Consider the following 17,569-nt stretch of genomic DNA (forward strand, 5'->3'; position numbering starts at 1 on the left):
TACTCTATCCCAATTGTGTGTGGTTGTGTCAATGACTGTAAAGTGGTAGCTCTTCTTACGAACTTAATTGGTTCCGCGATTGGGTTTGTAGGTAGAAGCAACGTTTCCCATAGGAATCAATGTTAAACCAAATAATGTGTGCTGCACTCTCCCAAAAGTCACAGCCCTATTACTTTGCAGAACTTACAGAAAACCAAAACAACCGTTTTATTTTTGCTTTCTCAAACCTTTATAACAAAACATAAATGTCATTTTATTTTTGACCTCCTAACTTTGCTTGAGGAGGAGGGAACCTGTTCTAGTTTTCTACACTTGCTAAAAATACCCCCAAGAAGACAGAAAAAGTCAGGCTAATAGATTATTGTATGCTTCCACATACTCCTCGCAATATGCTCACATACTCGTCATTAATTTTTGGTGCAATTTATGAGTTTTCAGACTGTGAGTGGTCATTGAACGCACCTCAAGCAGAACGCGAGTGAGAACTTGAAAAAAGAAAATGAAAGAACAGGAACCTTGCTTCTAAAGATGGAAACCGACAAACACAAAAGTGTGTCCGTCATGTTTTTATTGGAAACAAACTGGTACTGTCTGCTGCACGCCAACGGCTTCCGCCTTTCACTCATTGCGTGCGTGCTCCCCCAGCAATTTTCATGGGGGTACCTACTTTGGCACAATACTGGCCATACTCCGTCGCGTATGCATGCATTCGCCATGTTCCTTTATGACTTTGTGTTTCATATCGATAGTCTTAAGAGACATACTCGACTGCACTGCATATATTCGATCTACTGAATTGTTATGACTTGGTGGCAGTCGGTGTATCTTGCTTGTTTAGAACCTGTTTTATTTTTCACCCCCTGTGTGAAAACCTTTGTGCATTTTGCTTGACTATAATTTGCTATGTTACCTCATCGTGCAACTGTGATTCAAACTTCTTCTGTATGCGGTGGGCCTAAAAAGGAAAAAAATAGAACACTGTATTGTGTTGTTATAGGGTCATTCTATGCTAGATCACCCCCCAAAATCTGAACATTTTACTTTAACAAGGCCGATTTGGATTTTAAGGAAAATTGCTGTACTTGTCGAAGGTGATGGCATAAAACGGAATTACAAATTATAGGTGTTATTATTGGTATTTGGGAGCTACAGCCTACTGAATTTTAATAATTTCTGCAAAAAGGGCTTTGAACGCTTGTATCTCAGGAAGTATTGGGTCAGACTTCACAAAACAGGTATTTGTGGACAGAAGATTCAAAAGGGTTCCAAATCTGTAAACATTTACAAGATTGGTGCATATTTTAGTAACTTTAACTTTTGACCTATAATTTTACCGTAAAATTAACTTTGTGGCTCATGTAACAATTTTTTTATGAAGCGTAATCCCTCACATGTTCACAAGTTTCAGAGATGTACATATTTTTTGTTTTGCTGCAATAAGGAGTCAAAGTATCCATAGCCTCATAGTCAATAAGAATTTGATTTTCAATGAATATTTAATCAACATTCCACTTTGACTGAATGTGTCCAACATGGAATGAATGGTTTGAATTTTCATTTACAGTGAATTGGACATTCTTCACCATGACAAACAGTACGAGCCGTTCTACTCGTCATTTGTGGCGCTCTCTGCACATTACATCACCACAGTATGTGGGCAAAGTACGTAACATCCACATTTTGTAGTGTAATAGTTATTACTGTTTCTTCTGTGAAAAAAAAGTCAAAATCTTGTACTTTCTTGTCGCCAGTTGTTAATAGTTGCTTTCCTTTTTTTTTTTTTTTTTTAAACCAAGTACCAAGAAATCAGTTGCTCTCTGTTGCTGCGGCATGCAAAGTTCTGATTGAATTCTCCTTGTTGCGCCTGGAGAACCCAGATGAAGCATGTGCGGTGTCACAGGTGAGATTAGCCAGTCAGGCTTTTATAACACAAGTATGCCATTGAAGTCAGTTTACTTTCATTTTGTACTCAAATTATGTCAATCAGTCAGCATTTTTCATACAACAAAGAAGCGCAAAGTGTTTTACATAAAAACAATACAATGCATAATAGACACAATAGGCATAGATATACCTCTGTTCTTCCATACATAATTTACACAGACGTAACTTTAAAACCCCAAAAGAATGAAGAACAAAAAAAAAACTCTGAGGATACACCACCCAACATTCAGCACTTAGATATATACATGTATATTTTTTTGTAATTTCCTTAAACATTGCCTTCCAATCAAATTGTGCGATGCGCTTACTTTTTTTTTTTTTTTGCAGAAACACCTGATTCTTCTAATAAAAGGACTTTGCACTGGCAGTAGCAGACTTGACCGCACAGAAATTATTACTTTCACTGCAATGATGAAGTCTGCCAAGCTGCCTCAAACTGTTAAAACCCTCTCGGATGGTAAGAGTGGGTTTTAATCCTTTGCGAATATGATGTTAGTGCGTATGGAGTCGTCAGAGGTGGACGATGATTAGCTAGTAAGATAGAACAGATATAGCCAATGCTAATAGCTAACATAATGTGTCGCCAAATACCAAAAGAAGTGTTTTGGTGTACTCTTTTCACTCAAGTCTGGGTCGAGGTGCGTTAGGGCACAAGGCAGCCACGGATGAACAACAAATTAGCAGGTAATCTATTAGGAGGTGTCTACAGCTCGGTAAAATAATAGCGACACCGTAAGCAAGCAAGCAAGCAGTTTTGTCACCTTAACTGAGTCGTTTACAAGGTCAAAGCAGTAATTTTTGCTGAACCGGTTTAAAAAGTAGAAAATGACTGCCTCCCTAATCATGTCATTACATCATTAGATAATACCTTTTAATTCTGCGATGGTATGATGTAAATTTCTGGCATGTTTGTAGTTGTTGCTGTACATGGTAAATATGATCCTGAAACTCAATTTGGAAAGAATAAATCCTGAATCGAATCAAAATCTCAATTTCTGCCAGAAAAATTCTATTTTTTTCAGTAATTTCCAGTCTTCTACAGTGGGTGATATTGTTACGATGTGTTCATGAAAGTGTCTCACTGATTGCGCAGTATGACTAGGTTGTAATCACAATTTTGAAATTGTCAGTTTTGCTTTTGTTTTAACAGTAGAGGACCAGAAAGAGGCACCCAGTGCTGTGAACCCTGAACTGAGACACAAAGAAGTACAAATGAACTTTTTTAATCAGCTAACGTCAGTGTTTAACCCTGACCTAAGCACTATTTTGGCCCCTTCAGCACACATGCAGGTAAGGATTTATGCTAAATATACATCAACAACTGGAGAATGTCTGAGATCTATAGTTGTGCATTTGCAGTTATAATTCTGTTGACTTCCTTTACAGCCAGAAAGCGATTGGGATGACCAGACATCCGACCAAGCTGTTCAGGCAAAAATGAAGAATGCATTTGTTTCTCAGAATGTGTCAAGCTTACAAGATCTGGGTGAATATAAACTTTAAACACTTCTGTGACCAAGCTCAGACAGACACTTTGTTTCACATGTGAAGGAATGTATTGATACTTAATTATAAAGACATTCTTTATCCGGAGCATTTGCGCCCAGATTAAATCAAAACATAATAAAAAGAATATATACCCATAAAATGATACAATTTAGTATGTAAATTTCACCAACAGGAAGTTACTCATAAGACGTTGAAATGCCAGACAATTACTGATTTTGGAATTCTTAATATAATTAAGTAAAGGGTGATTGAAGACACAACTCGACTGGCAAATTTTATATCTCCTTCCATCGTAACACAAGCATAACGGACGGGGCTTTAACAGAGTGAAGTGGAATAGGCGAAATGATGAAGTATGACACCACAGGCTTCTTTCCCTTCCTCTTATTTTGGTTTAAAAAGCAGTTGCAAAGGGTGCATGCGAGTGTTGAATGGCGCTTTTATGTCTTGAGGACCAGCCAATTTTGTGGAAACTTTGTGAAAGGGTGCTTCTGATGCGCCGAGTCTGTTCAAACCGTGAAAGGTCTTCGTCTTTATTTGTCGTCTCAGGTGGGTCTGAGAAGTTGCTGCGAGTGTGTCTCAACCTGCCCTATTTTCTACGCTACATTAACCGTTTCCAAGATGCTGTGTCAGCAAATTCTTTCTTCATCATGCCTGCCACAGTAGCTGACGCCACAGCTGTCCGTAATGGGTATGTTGTATGGGCATGTTTTTTCCATGTTTACTCAATAAGGGCAGTGGGTCTAATGTGAATACATTCTGAATGTGCTCTGACCTACCCATCCCTAGATTTCATTCACTGGTGATTGACGTAACCATGGCTTTGGATACTCTCTCTCTGCCCGTACTGGAGCCATTGACACCGGGCAGATTAATGGATATGACTGTCCTGGCTTTGAGTTGTCTTTACGCTGGTAGGCAGCGCCTTCACCGAGTTCTTGTTTTCTGTTGTTGATCTGAGACATGTTGGCAATGCTAGTTCAATCACCTAACACAGCCAAAATCATTTATTTGACCATCAAAAACCTGGAAGGGTTTTTCCTTGTTGTTTATTCATAATATGAATCTTTACTCAGTGATCAAATTACAATCAAACACAATACACGTGTTCGATGCCAGAAATGATCCCTATGCTCTTAATGAATGAATGAATGCATGCATGCGATGATGAATGAAAAATATGTGACGACGAGCCTTATTTTGTGTGTTTAGGTGTGAGCGTGGCTACCTGCATGGCCATACTACAGGTGGGAAGCGGTTTGCAGCTTCGCTCCACATCCACAGGGACTAAAGAGGAGGACTATGAAAACGACGCTGCTACAATAGTCCAGAAATGTGTGAGTTTTATTATGACAATATTTGCAGTGCTTTTGCCAGAATGAAGTTCTTGTCAAAGGCACAATTTGACTTTGATGAGCCCTGTAATGTGTTTGCACCAGTTGGAGATCTATGAAATGATTGGACAAGCCATCAGCAATTCTCGTCGAGCTGGTGGAGAGGTGAGCACCAGGCCAATCAAGAATAACACAATAAACAGTGCTTTTAATGTGTGTCTGTGTTGTACTTAACGGTTTGGTGTTGTGTTCTGTAGCATTATCAGAACTTCCAGCTGCTTGGCGCGTGGTGCCTTTTAAACAGCCTATACCTGATTCTCAACCTGAGCCCCACGGCCCTGGCAGACAAAGGCAAAGAGAAAGATCCTTTGGCTGCTTTGCGTGTAAGAGATATTGCTGCTCGCACCAAAGATGGCGCTGGCTCTCCGAAGTTGGGTCCTGGCAAAGGGTAAATAATGATTGGATATGTGATCATGAATATTTCTGATTCTTTTTTGACATGATGGAACATGATAAATTCAACTGATAAATTATAACAAGGAATTATTTTAGCATTGTTAATGTCTACAGATTTTATACAAAATGTCGTTTGTGGTTTGAGTCCCCTGTTAAAGCATAATCATCAGCATAGCATCTCACAATGAGTGGCCATAATCAGACATCTGCATTGTCCTTGAATTTGTAATCCTGAATTTTCTTTCTTTTTCATTTTTTTAGACACCAAGGGTTCGGCGTTTTGTCTGTGATCTTGGCCAACCACGCGATCAAGCTTTTAACGTCACTTTTCCAAGATTTACAAGTTGAGGCCCTGCACAGAGTAAGTTACTGCTCTTCCCTTATACTGCTTGTGTTGTGAATATTCATGCTGAGCACTGATTCATTACCCATCCCTCTCTTCCCCTGCAGGGTTGGGCAAGTGATGGTCCACCTGCTGAGCTCAACATCATGGCACAGAGCACTTCCATCCAGAGAGTCCAAAGGCTCATCGACTCTGTACCTCTGACCAACCTTCTCTTCACCCTTCTGTCCACTGCATATAAAAAGGTACTGTCAACAATAACTACTATTTCCCCTAACTCAATGATCATGGCTTATGGAAAGATGTTTGGCCAGATAGAGACAAAGGGTGCAAAAAGTTACGTGACTGGTGCAGTCATGAAGCTGTCTGCCATGCGAGTATGACTGATTTTTCAGGTGCATTCCCTTTTGCTTCTATCAGGCTTGTGTTCTCCAGCGGCAGAGAAAAGGCTCAGTCAGCAGTGATGCCAGTGCTTCCACCGATTCCAACACCTACTATGAGGATGACTTCAGCAGTACTGAAGAGGACAGCAGCCAAGGTAAAAAGTCAGCACATATCATTTCAGGTTTGCACAACAAAAAACTATACACCTTCTGTCTTTTTGTCCTAGGCACCTTCTACAATAACCTCAACTCAAACATGTTTTCTTATTCTATTTGAATCGATGATGAATGTAATAGAAATAAGTGTTTTAACGTTTCCATTATACCTAACTCAAATACCTGCCGTAAATTGAATTTCACAACGTAATTCCGATAGTAGTTACTGACATTTTGGACTGTGGATAAGTGATCTTTTTATGTAGATTTAGTTCATGAATGGCAATGCCCGATATGGATAAATTACATTTTGACACGTTTCTCTGTCTCTCTCCCTTTCCCTCTCCATCGCTCTAGTCAAGTGTATTTTCAGTGCATTAGCAAGTTGGAGCTAATAAGAGCTGAGGACCAGTTCATGTCATCAATGTAGTGCTTTATCAATTTTTAAGTGTAAATCGAGGCAGGTACAAAAAGCTAAGTCTCTGCTGGGTTTGGTGTCAGTCCTTGTGTCAGTGTATGGAGCCGCTTGGAAAAAAGCCACGAGTCACCTCTATCTGTGGATAGGTTAGTTATGATGTAAGAGCAGTGAGAGGGATAAACACATGCAGCACACTCACAAAAATGTCATTAACATTTTTGTCTAGTCACCCCATATGATAGCGCAGTTGACAGTGTCTACTATTTCAGCAGAGAGAAGACAGGAGAAGACAAGTGCAGCTTGTGTCTCAGGTCAGCAGATTTCTGTCCTCAGGTCAAAAGACTTGGTGTTCACTTCACTGTCCTACACTCATTTTTGTTATTGTATGTCTCACTATGTAGGCTATCAGCTACAGCTACATTAGCTAAGTAAAGAGCCACAGAAGACAAAACTTTGGCAAAATGTCAGTTCTATGAAAGGTGCCTTTTGTCATAATTGGCTGATAAAAAAACAGATTTTTGTCAAAAGAGGCTCATCTGTGGTTCAATGTACTTGAAAGGATAATACCAGTGGTCTAATTATGTGGGTCCTTAGCACATACATAATAACCCCACTGGGTGTCTGATGGTAACAAACCTATACTTCTGTACTTTCTTATTTTGCCTTTACACTGTACACTTGGCAATGGTAATGCTGTTTAAGGTAAGTTTTATACTGTGTATGTATATTCGGGCCCGACCGACATGATCTTTTTTGGCCGATGCCGAAAGAAAGAATTTGAATATTTGAAAGAAAAAAAAAAGATTAGCCATTAATCTGACAGTTAATTAAAAAAATACGTCCCAAATATATTGTCTTTTTATTTTGTCACTTCCAACAAATATATGAATCACAATTAACATTTGACTCTTTTACAAGACTTTGTCCTTCAGTATTTTGATTTTAAACAGAGCAAAATTAGTGGCAAAACATGCAAAAAAGATAAATAAAAGCATTAAAACTTTGGGAGATTATTGAACTAAAACAAAAATGAATCCTTTTTTTTTTTTTAATACGTTTTGAAATACCTCTGATCTTGTACTTGTTTCTGCAAATTGGAAGAAGGTTATTGTACAACTTTACAACCTTAGCAATACAACATAAACAAAAGCTGGACAAACAGCCCACGTCGACATGGCTGTAGTTGTCTCTGGTAGGTTATCGAGAAAATCTGAGGGTTAATTGAAGTCATAGCTCTATTTAGTGGACAAACACTAAGAACTCAATTCTGCACCACTCGGACGCTATTCAGCATGTATGTACTGTTATATGAGAGACTTGGCAGAACGATTAATCGGGCGGGCCCTAGTATATATAGCTTCTACATCTACTCTTTTTGCCAGACAGTTGTGACTGCATAAAAAGTCTTAATGACATATACATGTAACTTTTCTTTGCAAGCAATCTTACCCAGTTTCTTCATTTTTGGTCACAATGTGTTTTTTACAATGCATGTTGCATTATGTGTCATACATGTCTAAAAATATTGGAAGTATAAAATCAACGTAGAACCCACTTGAAGTCAGTGGTATTATTCTTGAATATTACAAAGTTGGGCTTGCACTGCGCTTAAGCATATGGTGCATCTCACTGACACCTGACAAGTTATATTTTTTCTATGTTGCATGAAAATGTGAATATCTACTTAAAGCTATAGGTTTGCAGTTACATAGAAACTATTAGGTTTTCTTAACTCTTAAATCCTGAAACTGAGGTGCAGGACTTAATTTCAATAAGCATTGGTGGGCCTTTCAATTGCACAGAGGTATTTCTACTATTCAGTTCACAGCCCACCTTCATTGCAGAGTTGGGATGGTATACCGTATTTTCCGCACTATAAGGCGCAACAGATTAAAAGGCACACCTTCAATGAATGGCCCATTTTAAATCCATATTTAAAGCGCACCGTATTATAAAGCGCATAGAATAAATAACTCAATGTTGCTCAAACGTTAATGGAATCACAATATAGTAACACTCAAAATAGTGAAAACAATAACAATATATCAATAACTCAACGTTGCTCAAACGTTAATATCACACAACACACAAAATAAACACGTAAAGCTTACTTTAACAAGTTAGTCTTCATCCAAATATCCATATTGGTCCATATATAAAGCGCACCAGATTATAAGGCGCACTGTCGGCTTTTGAGAAAATTGGAGGTTTTTAGGTGCGCTTTATAGTGCGGAAAATACGGTAATTATTTGGAAAACTGAGCGTGGAATGAATTAGGATTCAGTTTCATCATCACGCTACCATGCTGAGATAAAAGCTCCCAATTTTTGCTAGTTACCAAATTATCACATGCCTACACTTGCTCACATGAGTTTTGGTGATAATCCAGGTGATAATAGAGTTTTCAGCTGTAAAGTTTTCATAATTTGCCACGTTTGGCGAGTGGCTCCGTCGCTGCGCTCTAACGCCTCAGATTTAGGGTTCGATTCCCCATCCCTGCGAAATGTGCTAAGCGATGTTGCACAAGTATGCACATGAGATTCATCATGTCTTCGTAATACAATAAACAGATTCTTTCACCAGCTCAGTGGCCTAGTGGTAGAGTGTCTGCCCTGAGACTGGAAGGTTGTGGGTTCAAACCCCGGCCGGGTCATACCAAAGACGATAAAAATGGGACCCATTGCCTCCCTGCTTGGCACTCAGCATTAAGGGTTGGAATTGGGGGGGGGGTTAGCTCACCAAATGATTCCCGAGCGCGGCACCACTGCTGCTCACTGCTCCCCTCTCCCCCAGGGGATGGATTAAAATCACACGGGGATGGGTTAAATGCATAGGACAAATTTCACCACACCCAGATGTGTGTGTGACGATCATTGGGACTTTAACTTAACTTTAACTTGATAAAAGTTGCATCAGCCATTGCAGTGAAAGAATAGGACTCCACCTGACAAACCTTTACAAAATCTTTGGGCACATCGCTTCACCATTGCGCTTGTTGGAGGTCCATGGCTTGTCGGAACTTTTTTAGTTAAGTTCTATGGCAGCTGATGGAAATTTTATTGATCGATGTTACAATGGAAGTCTCTGGACTAGACAGGGGCTTGATGGACCTTGAATGTTTGCGTGCGTGGCTTTGTTAAAGGGCAATTTTGTATAATTTATAGTCGTATATTTTTGAACAACTTGGGTGAGACTACATTCAATCATGACCATTAGCCTTTACTACCTGTTTTTACATAATTTATGAATTGAAATAAATTCACATTGAAGGCAAATTCTCTTCAGGCAAGGGCTTACTACTTCCTCCTTTAAGTGGATATTCACCAATAAATGTTCACTTTTACATTTTCTTGTCCACCACTTGCAGTGTTGTAGGCGTCACAAAATAGTTTGACTCCAATACTACTGCATAAGTACCTGGGAAGTCTTAGCAAACTTATTGGCATCCCTATATAAAATGGTCATAGACAAATGTTTTCCATTGCAGATGATGACAGTGAACCCATCCTGGGACTTTGGTTCGAAGAGACTATTTCACCCACCAAAGACAAAGTAGCCCCCCCACCGCCTCCACCACCCCCTCCTCTGGAGACCTCACCCAGACTAAAGAGCCCCAGCAAACAGAATCAAAGCGAGAATGGCAACATTTTGGCGGGCCGTAAAGATCCAGAGCTTGTGAGATGATGATGATTATTATAGTTTCATGAGGTTTGACCTTCACTGCTCAAGTTGTTCATATGTTCTACTTTTTTTGCCCCTACAGTTCCTTAGTTTGGCATCTAGTATTTTGAACTTCATTACCACTTCTATGCTCAAGTCCAGGAACAACTTCATCCGCAACTACCTAAGTGTATCGCTAACAGAGCAACACATGGCAACGTTGGCCAGCATCATCAAAGATATGGACAAATATGTAAATGGTATGCTTTAAAAATGCTGCTCTGAACTGAATTTCTTTTATGTTTGCTAGTCTACACACAATATCCATTTCCCCTCAGGATCCTCAGACGAGGCCTTCTCTTTAGCTCTATATCACTTCAACCACACCCTAGTAACATCAGACCTGCCGTCACCATCCCTGCAGGTAAGAGGAATACATTTCTGCTATTATTTTAAAGTATTCTTCCACACGCTATACATTACAATACACACTCAACCTACTTTATGAACAGAACCTATTCCAGGGCGTATGAAGTTCTACCACTGTTGTCTCTTTTCTTAGAACACCCTTCTTCAGCAACTCGGTGTTGCGCCCTTCTCAGAGGGTCCATGGCCCTTATACATTCACCCTCAGTCACTCTCAGTCCTATCCAGGCTTCTTCTCATCTGGCAGCACAAAGCCAGTGTGCAAGGAGAGCCAGATGTGCCAGAGTGTATGAAAGTCTGGGAAAGGTATTGTTCCCCTTAAGTTTTCAGATCCCAACCTTAGACTCATTACTACAAACCAGCAAAGCCTTTGAAACTCCTATTTAACAACATCTACTGACATCAGTTTGATCACTCTCTTTATCTGTCACTCGTAGATTTTTGGGAACACTGAAGCAGCACACCGTTCAGGGAGCTGTTCACGGAGAGGATGACCTTAACGTGGAGCACCTTCAACTCATGCTTTTGCTCTTCCACAAGTTGTCGGAACGTGGCAGATGGACAGTCCTTACTTTGGTCACCCAGGCAATCACTGACGTGGCAATGAGTAGAGACAGCCAGCTGAAAGCAGTGCCCCTCAACCTGGCTCGCCTGCTGCTGGTTTTTGACTACTTGTTGCGCCACTACTCAAAAGCTCCTTTGTACCTTTTTGAACAGGTACATCTTGTAGATATCTCTGAATGAATTGATAGCATTGTTCTTTGTTAAATTCTACTTTTGTATTCCATCTTTAAAGTAGTACTCGTTCCCTATTACTACCTGTTAAAGGCATTCCAAATGATCTTTCCAACAGCTCAGAAACCAGAGCCTTTTCGTCCGTTTTTTAATACTGCACATACGCAGGTCCCTCCTCCCCATCCTTTCCTGTTGTTTTCATGAAGCGCTTCCACACTCGCATGCACCTGCACTATATTTAAAGTGGTCTTCCCAAAGGCGTCAAATACGGGCTTTCTTTTGTGAGAACCTTCATCACAACGTTCAGGAGCCATTTTAACTCAGAAGTCAAGCAGGGAATGCTACATCTAAGCCAGAGTGTCCAAAATTCACGGGTTCTAATCACAAGTTACACGCATGCGCAGTACTTGGTGCAGGGAAGTGAGCAAGCATAGATGTCAACAAGGAAATAAAACACGGAAAACACGTTGAGTTAAATGACCAATGTTGCCATTATTCACACCGACAATGTGTGTGTCTGTATATATAATATATATAAAGAACAGTCTGTTTGAGGTATATGGGGAGAAAGTTTAGAAATATTACAGAATAAATTCTAAATAAGATCCTCTCTAATTCCTTTGATTTAATAATTGAAGCATAGTTGGAGATATTTAGCTTCTCCCACTGATGGTTTTTATTTTTAGGTGCAGTACAATCTCCTCACCCCTCCATCAAGTGGGCCAAGCTCTCTCCAAGATGTCGGGAAGCGTGGCAGTATTCCACTTTACTATGGCTTTAAGGAAGTGGAGGAGAACTGGGCCAAGCACTGTGCAACTAGTAAGTGCAGGAGGCGAAATCTTTGTACTTGCAAAACATGTGGTCCATTCAACTAAATGACATCACAAGCATGAGCCAGTTATAGAATACTCAGCTAAGCAAAACTCTTGCAGCCTACTTGATTTCATTTTGAAGATGGTGTTCCGCAACAATCTAAAAATACTGGTATTCCTATTATTCTAGATTCAAATGTTCAGCCCAAATTCTATTGTGTGTTGTCCCCTGAGGCATCTGAAGATGATATCAGTAGACTAGACACCAAGGTGAGGCCATTGATCTTCCTTATATATTGTTCTTGTGATATGAGAAGAGCCTTTCACCGTGACCCCCCCCTTTGATAGGTATTTCCAAAGCTGTTCAACGGAGCAGTGAAATATGATGAACTATATGCATGGCTGATCTCACTCCTGGCAGCAGGCTCACAGTTTGACACAGCAAGAAGACAGGAGAACAAGCCTATCACTCCAATGGTGAGAGCAAACCACAAATGCTTACGGATGGGAGCCAAGCATTTCTCACAAATTTCCTGATGTCATCTTTAAGATGCAGATTGTTATGTTACTAGCATGGTAATTATATATCCATGTGATTCAACATTTGGATTCCAACAAAACAATGTGCAAGAAAACAAGCGCTTTTGCCGTTAATTGATGGTTAAACTCTATAGACAAAACAAGGGTAGACACTACACGAAAATGTTTGCTCTGCGGTTTTACTAAAGAACTGTTAACGGCTTTGTACAGGAGGCCTGTTCCCTTCAGTACTTTTTCTTAGTGCTGTGGAGGATCTTAGGTGCTTTACCGCCTTCAAAAGCCTACATGGAGCAGCTCAAGTCTGGTTGCGGGGATCCCAGTGAGAGTGACATCCTTCATACGCTGCGGTGGTCTTCACGCCTCAGAGTGTCAACTTACGTGAATTGGATTAAGGTTTGTTGACTAAGTACTTTACAGTGCTAATAAGAGTCAATGACTGAATGTGTGATTTTTCATCCCGTATTCTTTTTGTCATTTGGACTGTTTGTAATTCTCTTTCCTGTCCATGTACTCACTGACAGGAGCACTTGGTGAAGCAGGGAATGAAAGCAGACCAAGCAGCCTCTCTGGTTGAAATCACAGCTGCTAGGTGCAGCTCAGTTAAATATGATGTTGAGCTAGCAGAAGAATACATTGCCAGACAGGTAATGTTCACAATCTTAGCACCAACAGCTAACACTTTATGGTCCATTTTTTTTCATTTGCTTTTCTATGACACTGCAGATATCAACATTCTCCACTATCGACCCAAATGTCATAGTTCCACTCGATCAGCTGCCCTCGCTACAAGCCATCTATACACTGGATGCAGTTATTTCCAAAGTACAGGTCTCCCTGGATGAGCATTTGTCCAAGGTTGCCATTGAGACAGAAACTCAAAAGTCATCTGAGATAACAAAGAACTTGTTGTCTGCCACGCTGCAGCTTGCTGACGTTTACACAGCTTTTACAAGGTGAGTTTCTCATGGGGAATGTGTATAATTGAAGCAGCTTCAGTTAGGAAGGATTATAATCAATTGCAATAGCAGGCTAAACTTGTTGCTGTAGTTTATTTGGGGGAGGGGGTTAATGTTGATCCAAGTCTCTCCATGTCAATTACATACATATTATAGAATCAGAAATTGAAAGCCTTAATTTGTCTCAGGTCTTATCTACTAATGAACATACCAGAGGAAGGGGAAAACAAGCTGTCAGATGCCAAGCTCCAGGGTTATGCCGCTGTGCTGTCCATTGGCTCCACCCGCTGCAAGGCCAATTTGCTGGGTATGTGGCGCAACTATTTAGTGCAGAGGTCTTGAACATTGTGTGTTGAGTCACTCATTAACTGCTTGAAACAAACACGTTCAGGGCAAAATGTTATGCAGAACTTGCCACCAGCTGTACAGACATTATGTGAGACATGGAACAGCATCCATACCAACGAGTTCCCCAACATCGGATCTTGGGTATGTAACCAGAAAGACTACATGATACTAATTACTTGTATTGGAATTTACTGACAACAGTTGATTCTCGCTGTTTGTAGGGGAAAGATTCCGGGCTGCCCCATGAATAGTGAAAATCCTCAAATAAGACACCCCTTTTAATTGCATTTGGGGGAGTGTGGGTTGTTGTATTTTAACCCTCCATTTTTTTTTATTATTTTTTTTTAATAAATAAGCTTAGATGTACCCTCAATTGGCTTTTTACACAGAAAATGGGATTGGCTTCCAGAGAAAAAACAAAATTCTACCTCTGATGTTAATTGTGCTGCTGTATTGCCTTTTGAGGCTCCCAATATAGTATGGAGCGTTGTATCACTCTTTTTAATAATTTGAGAAAAATATTCTATTATTCGTGCTACACGGGAACTCCACTATAATCTTGAACTGTATGGCTAGAATCATTTCTGGTTTCCAGAGTAGTCCAGTGCATGTCATTACAACAATCATTTGACTGATGTTTATACTTGCTTTCCCTTTCAGCGAAATGCATTTGCCAACGATACCATTCCATCAGAGAGCTACATTAGTGCCATCCAAGCAGCACACCTGGGAACACTGAGTTGCCAGTCTTTGCCTTTGGCATCGTCTCTCAAACACATTCTGCTGTCTTTGGTTCGCCTCACCGGTGATCTCATTGTGTAAGTGGTAGTCCAGTGCAGACGAGATCAGAATCAGCACCAATTGCAATCTCTACAATAATAGTTTTTGTTGTCCATGTAGCCCGAAGGGATAAATGTATGATATTTGCAGGTTTTCCTTAGTTAATTTTTGCTTGTCTTTTAGCACAGAGGAGGTGAATCCTTCTCAGATTGTGCGTACACTCCTCCCCCTCCTCCTGGAGAGCAGCACTGAGAGTGTGGCAGAAATCAGCACCACGTCACTAGAGCGCATTCTTGGCCCATCGGAGTCGGATGCCTTTCTGGGCCGCGTCTATGAACGTTTGGTGACCGGATGTTACAACATCATCGCAAATCACTCTGACCCCAACAGGTAACATTGTCACAATGTTAGTATTTCATCCCTCCTGACTCCCCCAGGCAGAGCCGAAAGCATCCATTGATCCCTTTGCGCATGCACAGGGAACATTAAGGGCTCTTAGCGCCATCTCTTGAGCTTTAATCCCTAATTTAATTTTGTTGTAGCATCTTGCAGTCTACAAGATGAAACGTTTTTTGCAATTTTTTTCCCCTCTTTATGACAGAAGCACATTGGTCGTAATGTGTGAACTGGACATTTAGGTTTGCCACTGACAAACAAGAAAACATACTTCAACATTTAGTACTAGGGGTGTAAATCGCGGGTTTTGTCACGATACAATATAATATCGATATAAAGAACTACGATACGATATTTGCCGATATCTTAAAGCCTGCTGCGATTCATTCACGATATATCGCGATATAGTGCTCTACGATCGATATATTTTTTTTTTTAGTAAAAAATATATAACAATATCCTGATTTATAACAATTCATACGCAAAATCAACAAGGTACTGCAAACTCTTTATTTAGGAAATTACAAGAGTATTGTAGTATACAAATTGCTTACTTTAACACTGAACTTTGATGTCGTGTTTTTTCTTTAAATGTGCGGCGAGATTTGTGCTCCCTGAATATTTGATCACCGCGTGGCAGGATTTACAAACTGCACGTGTCTTGTCCGTTGAGCCATCTTTTCTTTGGAATCCATAGTGCTTCCAAACGAATGACTTGAAGCCTAAAGGGGAGCAAATTTCCTCGTCTTTTTGGACACTAGCCATAGCACCAGCCCAGGAGCAGTTGTCCCCTCCCCTTTCACGCGCGTGCTCTGCTCACAACACAACAACGCCGGAAAGAGGAAGCAAGCAACAATGAACTGGATTTCAAAATAAAGTCGCGTCTAATGTCCGAGGTCAAACACGGCGATATAAATCGATGTTTACCTTTAGCATCGATACCAATAAATCGTAGAGCATTATATCGATTAATCGATGTGTATCGATGTATCGTTACACCCCTATTTAGTACGTACTTTCAGCGCAGCCTCTGGTGGTCATTAGGGACTAAATAGAACTGCAGTTATAGTCATAACTTTAATTTTACAGTTGCCGAAAACTGCATTCGTGTTATATTGTTCACTTTTAATTCTTTGATTAACTCTCGTCATTCCAGTGGTTTGGATGAGTCTGTTCTTGAGGAATGCCTTCAGTACCTTGAAAAACAGCTTGAAAGCGTTCAGGTCCGCAAAGCCATGGAGGAGTTCTTCTCGTTTAGGTATTTAATGACATGCGACGCATTACGGCCCATAAACACAACTTCATTGCTCACCTTGTTCACTTTTTTGCAGCGGTGAGCTTGTCCAAATTATGATGGCAACAGCCAACGAAAGTCTATCCGCAAAATTCTGCAACAGAGTGCTGAAATTTTTCACAAAGCTTTTCCAGCTAGGTAAGTCCAGATCACTAGTTTTGTTGTTGTTGTTGTTATTATTATTATTGTTATTATAATTATTGAGCTGTAATCAAAGACGTTTGATGATTTAGACTCACTACTAACTTCTACAAATTGCTGCCATCGTCTATACTATTGGTCAGTCCACACAATGGGTGCTATTTTTTGCAAATTACTGACTATAAAGTATTTTGAAAGTGGCTTTCTCTCTCATAATTATATGCTAATGGTTGAACAAACTTGCCCTTTTGGACCTCTCTATCATCTCTATTGAATAAAATAAGCCTTAATTAGTCCTGTAATGGTAGTGTAAATGATCAACAGTATGGTAAAAGACGTATGTTAAATAATATTATTGATTAATGCATTTCCACAACTTGGATGCTTCTTTCCCCCCCCTAGCGGAAAAGAGCCCAAACCCCAGTTTGCTCTGTCTCTGTGGCTCTCTGGCACAGCTGGCTTGTGTGGAACCTTCTCGTCTGCAGTCCTGGCTCACGCGCATGACTGCCACCCCACCCAAGGACTCTGAGCAACTGGAAATTGCGCAAGAAAACCGACAGCTTTTGCAAGTCCTCACCACTCATATAGTGCGAGACAACAGCCAGGTGGGGGAAGGAGTGTGCACTGTCCTCCTGAGTACCCTCATCCCCATGGCAACAGACATGCTGGCAAATGGAGATGGGACTGGATTCCCTGAGCTCATGGTCATCATGGCCACTTTAGCCAGTGCTGGACAGGGAGCAGGCCACCTGCAGCTGCACAGGGCAGTTACTGACTGGCTCACAAGATGGTAAGATGTTGCATGTTAGTTTGGATGAAATGGGCGAACTTGTGTGAACATGCATATTCTAAACTCATTTTTTTCTCTTTGTAGCAAAAAGTATCTAACACAAAAGAATGTTGTGGAAAAAGTGAGCACAAACACATCCCAAGGAAAG

General features: G+C 40.4%; 1 protein-coding gene across 10 annotated transcripts in view; it reads left to right on the forward strand.

Annotated features, from left to right (window-relative positions):
* The window catches only part of ubr4 (ubiquitin protein ligase E3 component n-recognin 4), a 40,913-nt gene that overhangs the window by 709 nt on the left and 22,635 nt on the right, over nt 1-17,569 (forward strand). For 5 of the 10 annotated variants that reach the window (XM_061272490.1, XM_061272492.1, XM_061272493.1 and 2 more), the window contains exons 2-34: nt 1,565-1,662; nt 1,797-1,900; nt 2,272-2,401; nt 3,095-3,234; nt 3,331-3,430; nt 4,003-4,144; nt 4,243-4,367; nt 4,666-4,790; nt 4,893-4,952; nt 5,045-5,235; nt 5,505-5,604; nt 5,694-5,831; nt 6,007-6,124; nt 6,813-6,854; nt 10,031-10,218; nt 10,307-10,463; nt 10,542-10,627; nt 10,766-10,935; nt 11,067-11,346; nt 12,051-12,183; nt 12,367-12,446; nt 12,525-12,653; nt 12,927-13,109; nt 13,238-13,360; nt 13,440-13,669; nt 13,861-13,979; nt 14,064-14,161; nt 14,681-14,838; nt 14,984-15,190; nt 16,353-16,454; nt 16,528-16,628; nt 17,034-17,421; nt 17,506-17,569. In XM_061272490.1, the coding sequence (XP_061128474.1) occupies nt 1,565-1,662; nt 1,797-1,900; nt 2,272-2,401; nt 3,095-3,234; nt 3,331-3,430; nt 4,003-4,144; nt 4,243-4,367; nt 4,666-4,790; nt 4,893-4,952; nt 5,045-5,235; nt 5,505-5,604; nt 5,694-5,831; nt 6,007-6,124; nt 6,813-6,854; nt 10,031-10,218; nt 10,307-10,463; nt 10,542-10,627; nt 10,766-10,935; nt 11,067-11,346; nt 12,051-12,183; nt 12,367-12,446; nt 12,525-12,653; nt 12,927-13,109; nt 13,238-13,360; nt 13,440-13,669; nt 13,861-13,979; nt 14,064-14,161; nt 14,681-14,838; nt 14,984-15,190; nt 16,353-16,454; nt 16,528-16,628; nt 17,034-17,421; nt 17,506-17,569 (4,609 nt within the window). The remainder of the gene's footprint in view (nt 1-1,564; nt 1,663-1,796; nt 1,901-2,271; nt 2,402-3,094; nt 3,235-3,330; nt 3,431-4,002; nt 4,145-4,242; nt 4,368-4,665; nt 4,791-4,892; nt 4,953-5,044; nt 5,236-5,504; nt 5,605-5,693; nt 5,832-6,006; nt 6,125-6,812; nt 6,855-10,030; nt 10,219-10,306; nt 10,464-10,541; nt 10,628-10,765; nt 10,936-11,066; nt 11,347-12,050; nt 12,184-12,366; nt 12,447-12,524; nt 12,654-12,926; nt 13,110-13,237; nt 13,361-13,439; nt 13,670-13,860; nt 13,980-14,063; nt 14,162-14,680; nt 14,839-14,983; nt 15,191-16,352; nt 16,455-16,527; nt 16,629-17,033; nt 17,422-17,505) is intronic. The other 5 variants (XM_061272496.1, XM_061272499.1, XM_061272498.1 and 2 more) reach the window with 2 other exon arrangements.

This window comes from Syngnathus typhle, linkage group LG2 (assembly GCF_033458585.1).
Source record: "Syngnathus typhle isolate RoL2023-S1 ecotype Sweden linkage group LG2, RoL_Styp_1.0, whole genome shotgun sequence".
NCBI lineage: Eukaryota > Metazoa > Chordata > Actinopteri > Syngnathiformes > Syngnathidae > Syngnathus > Syngnathus typhle.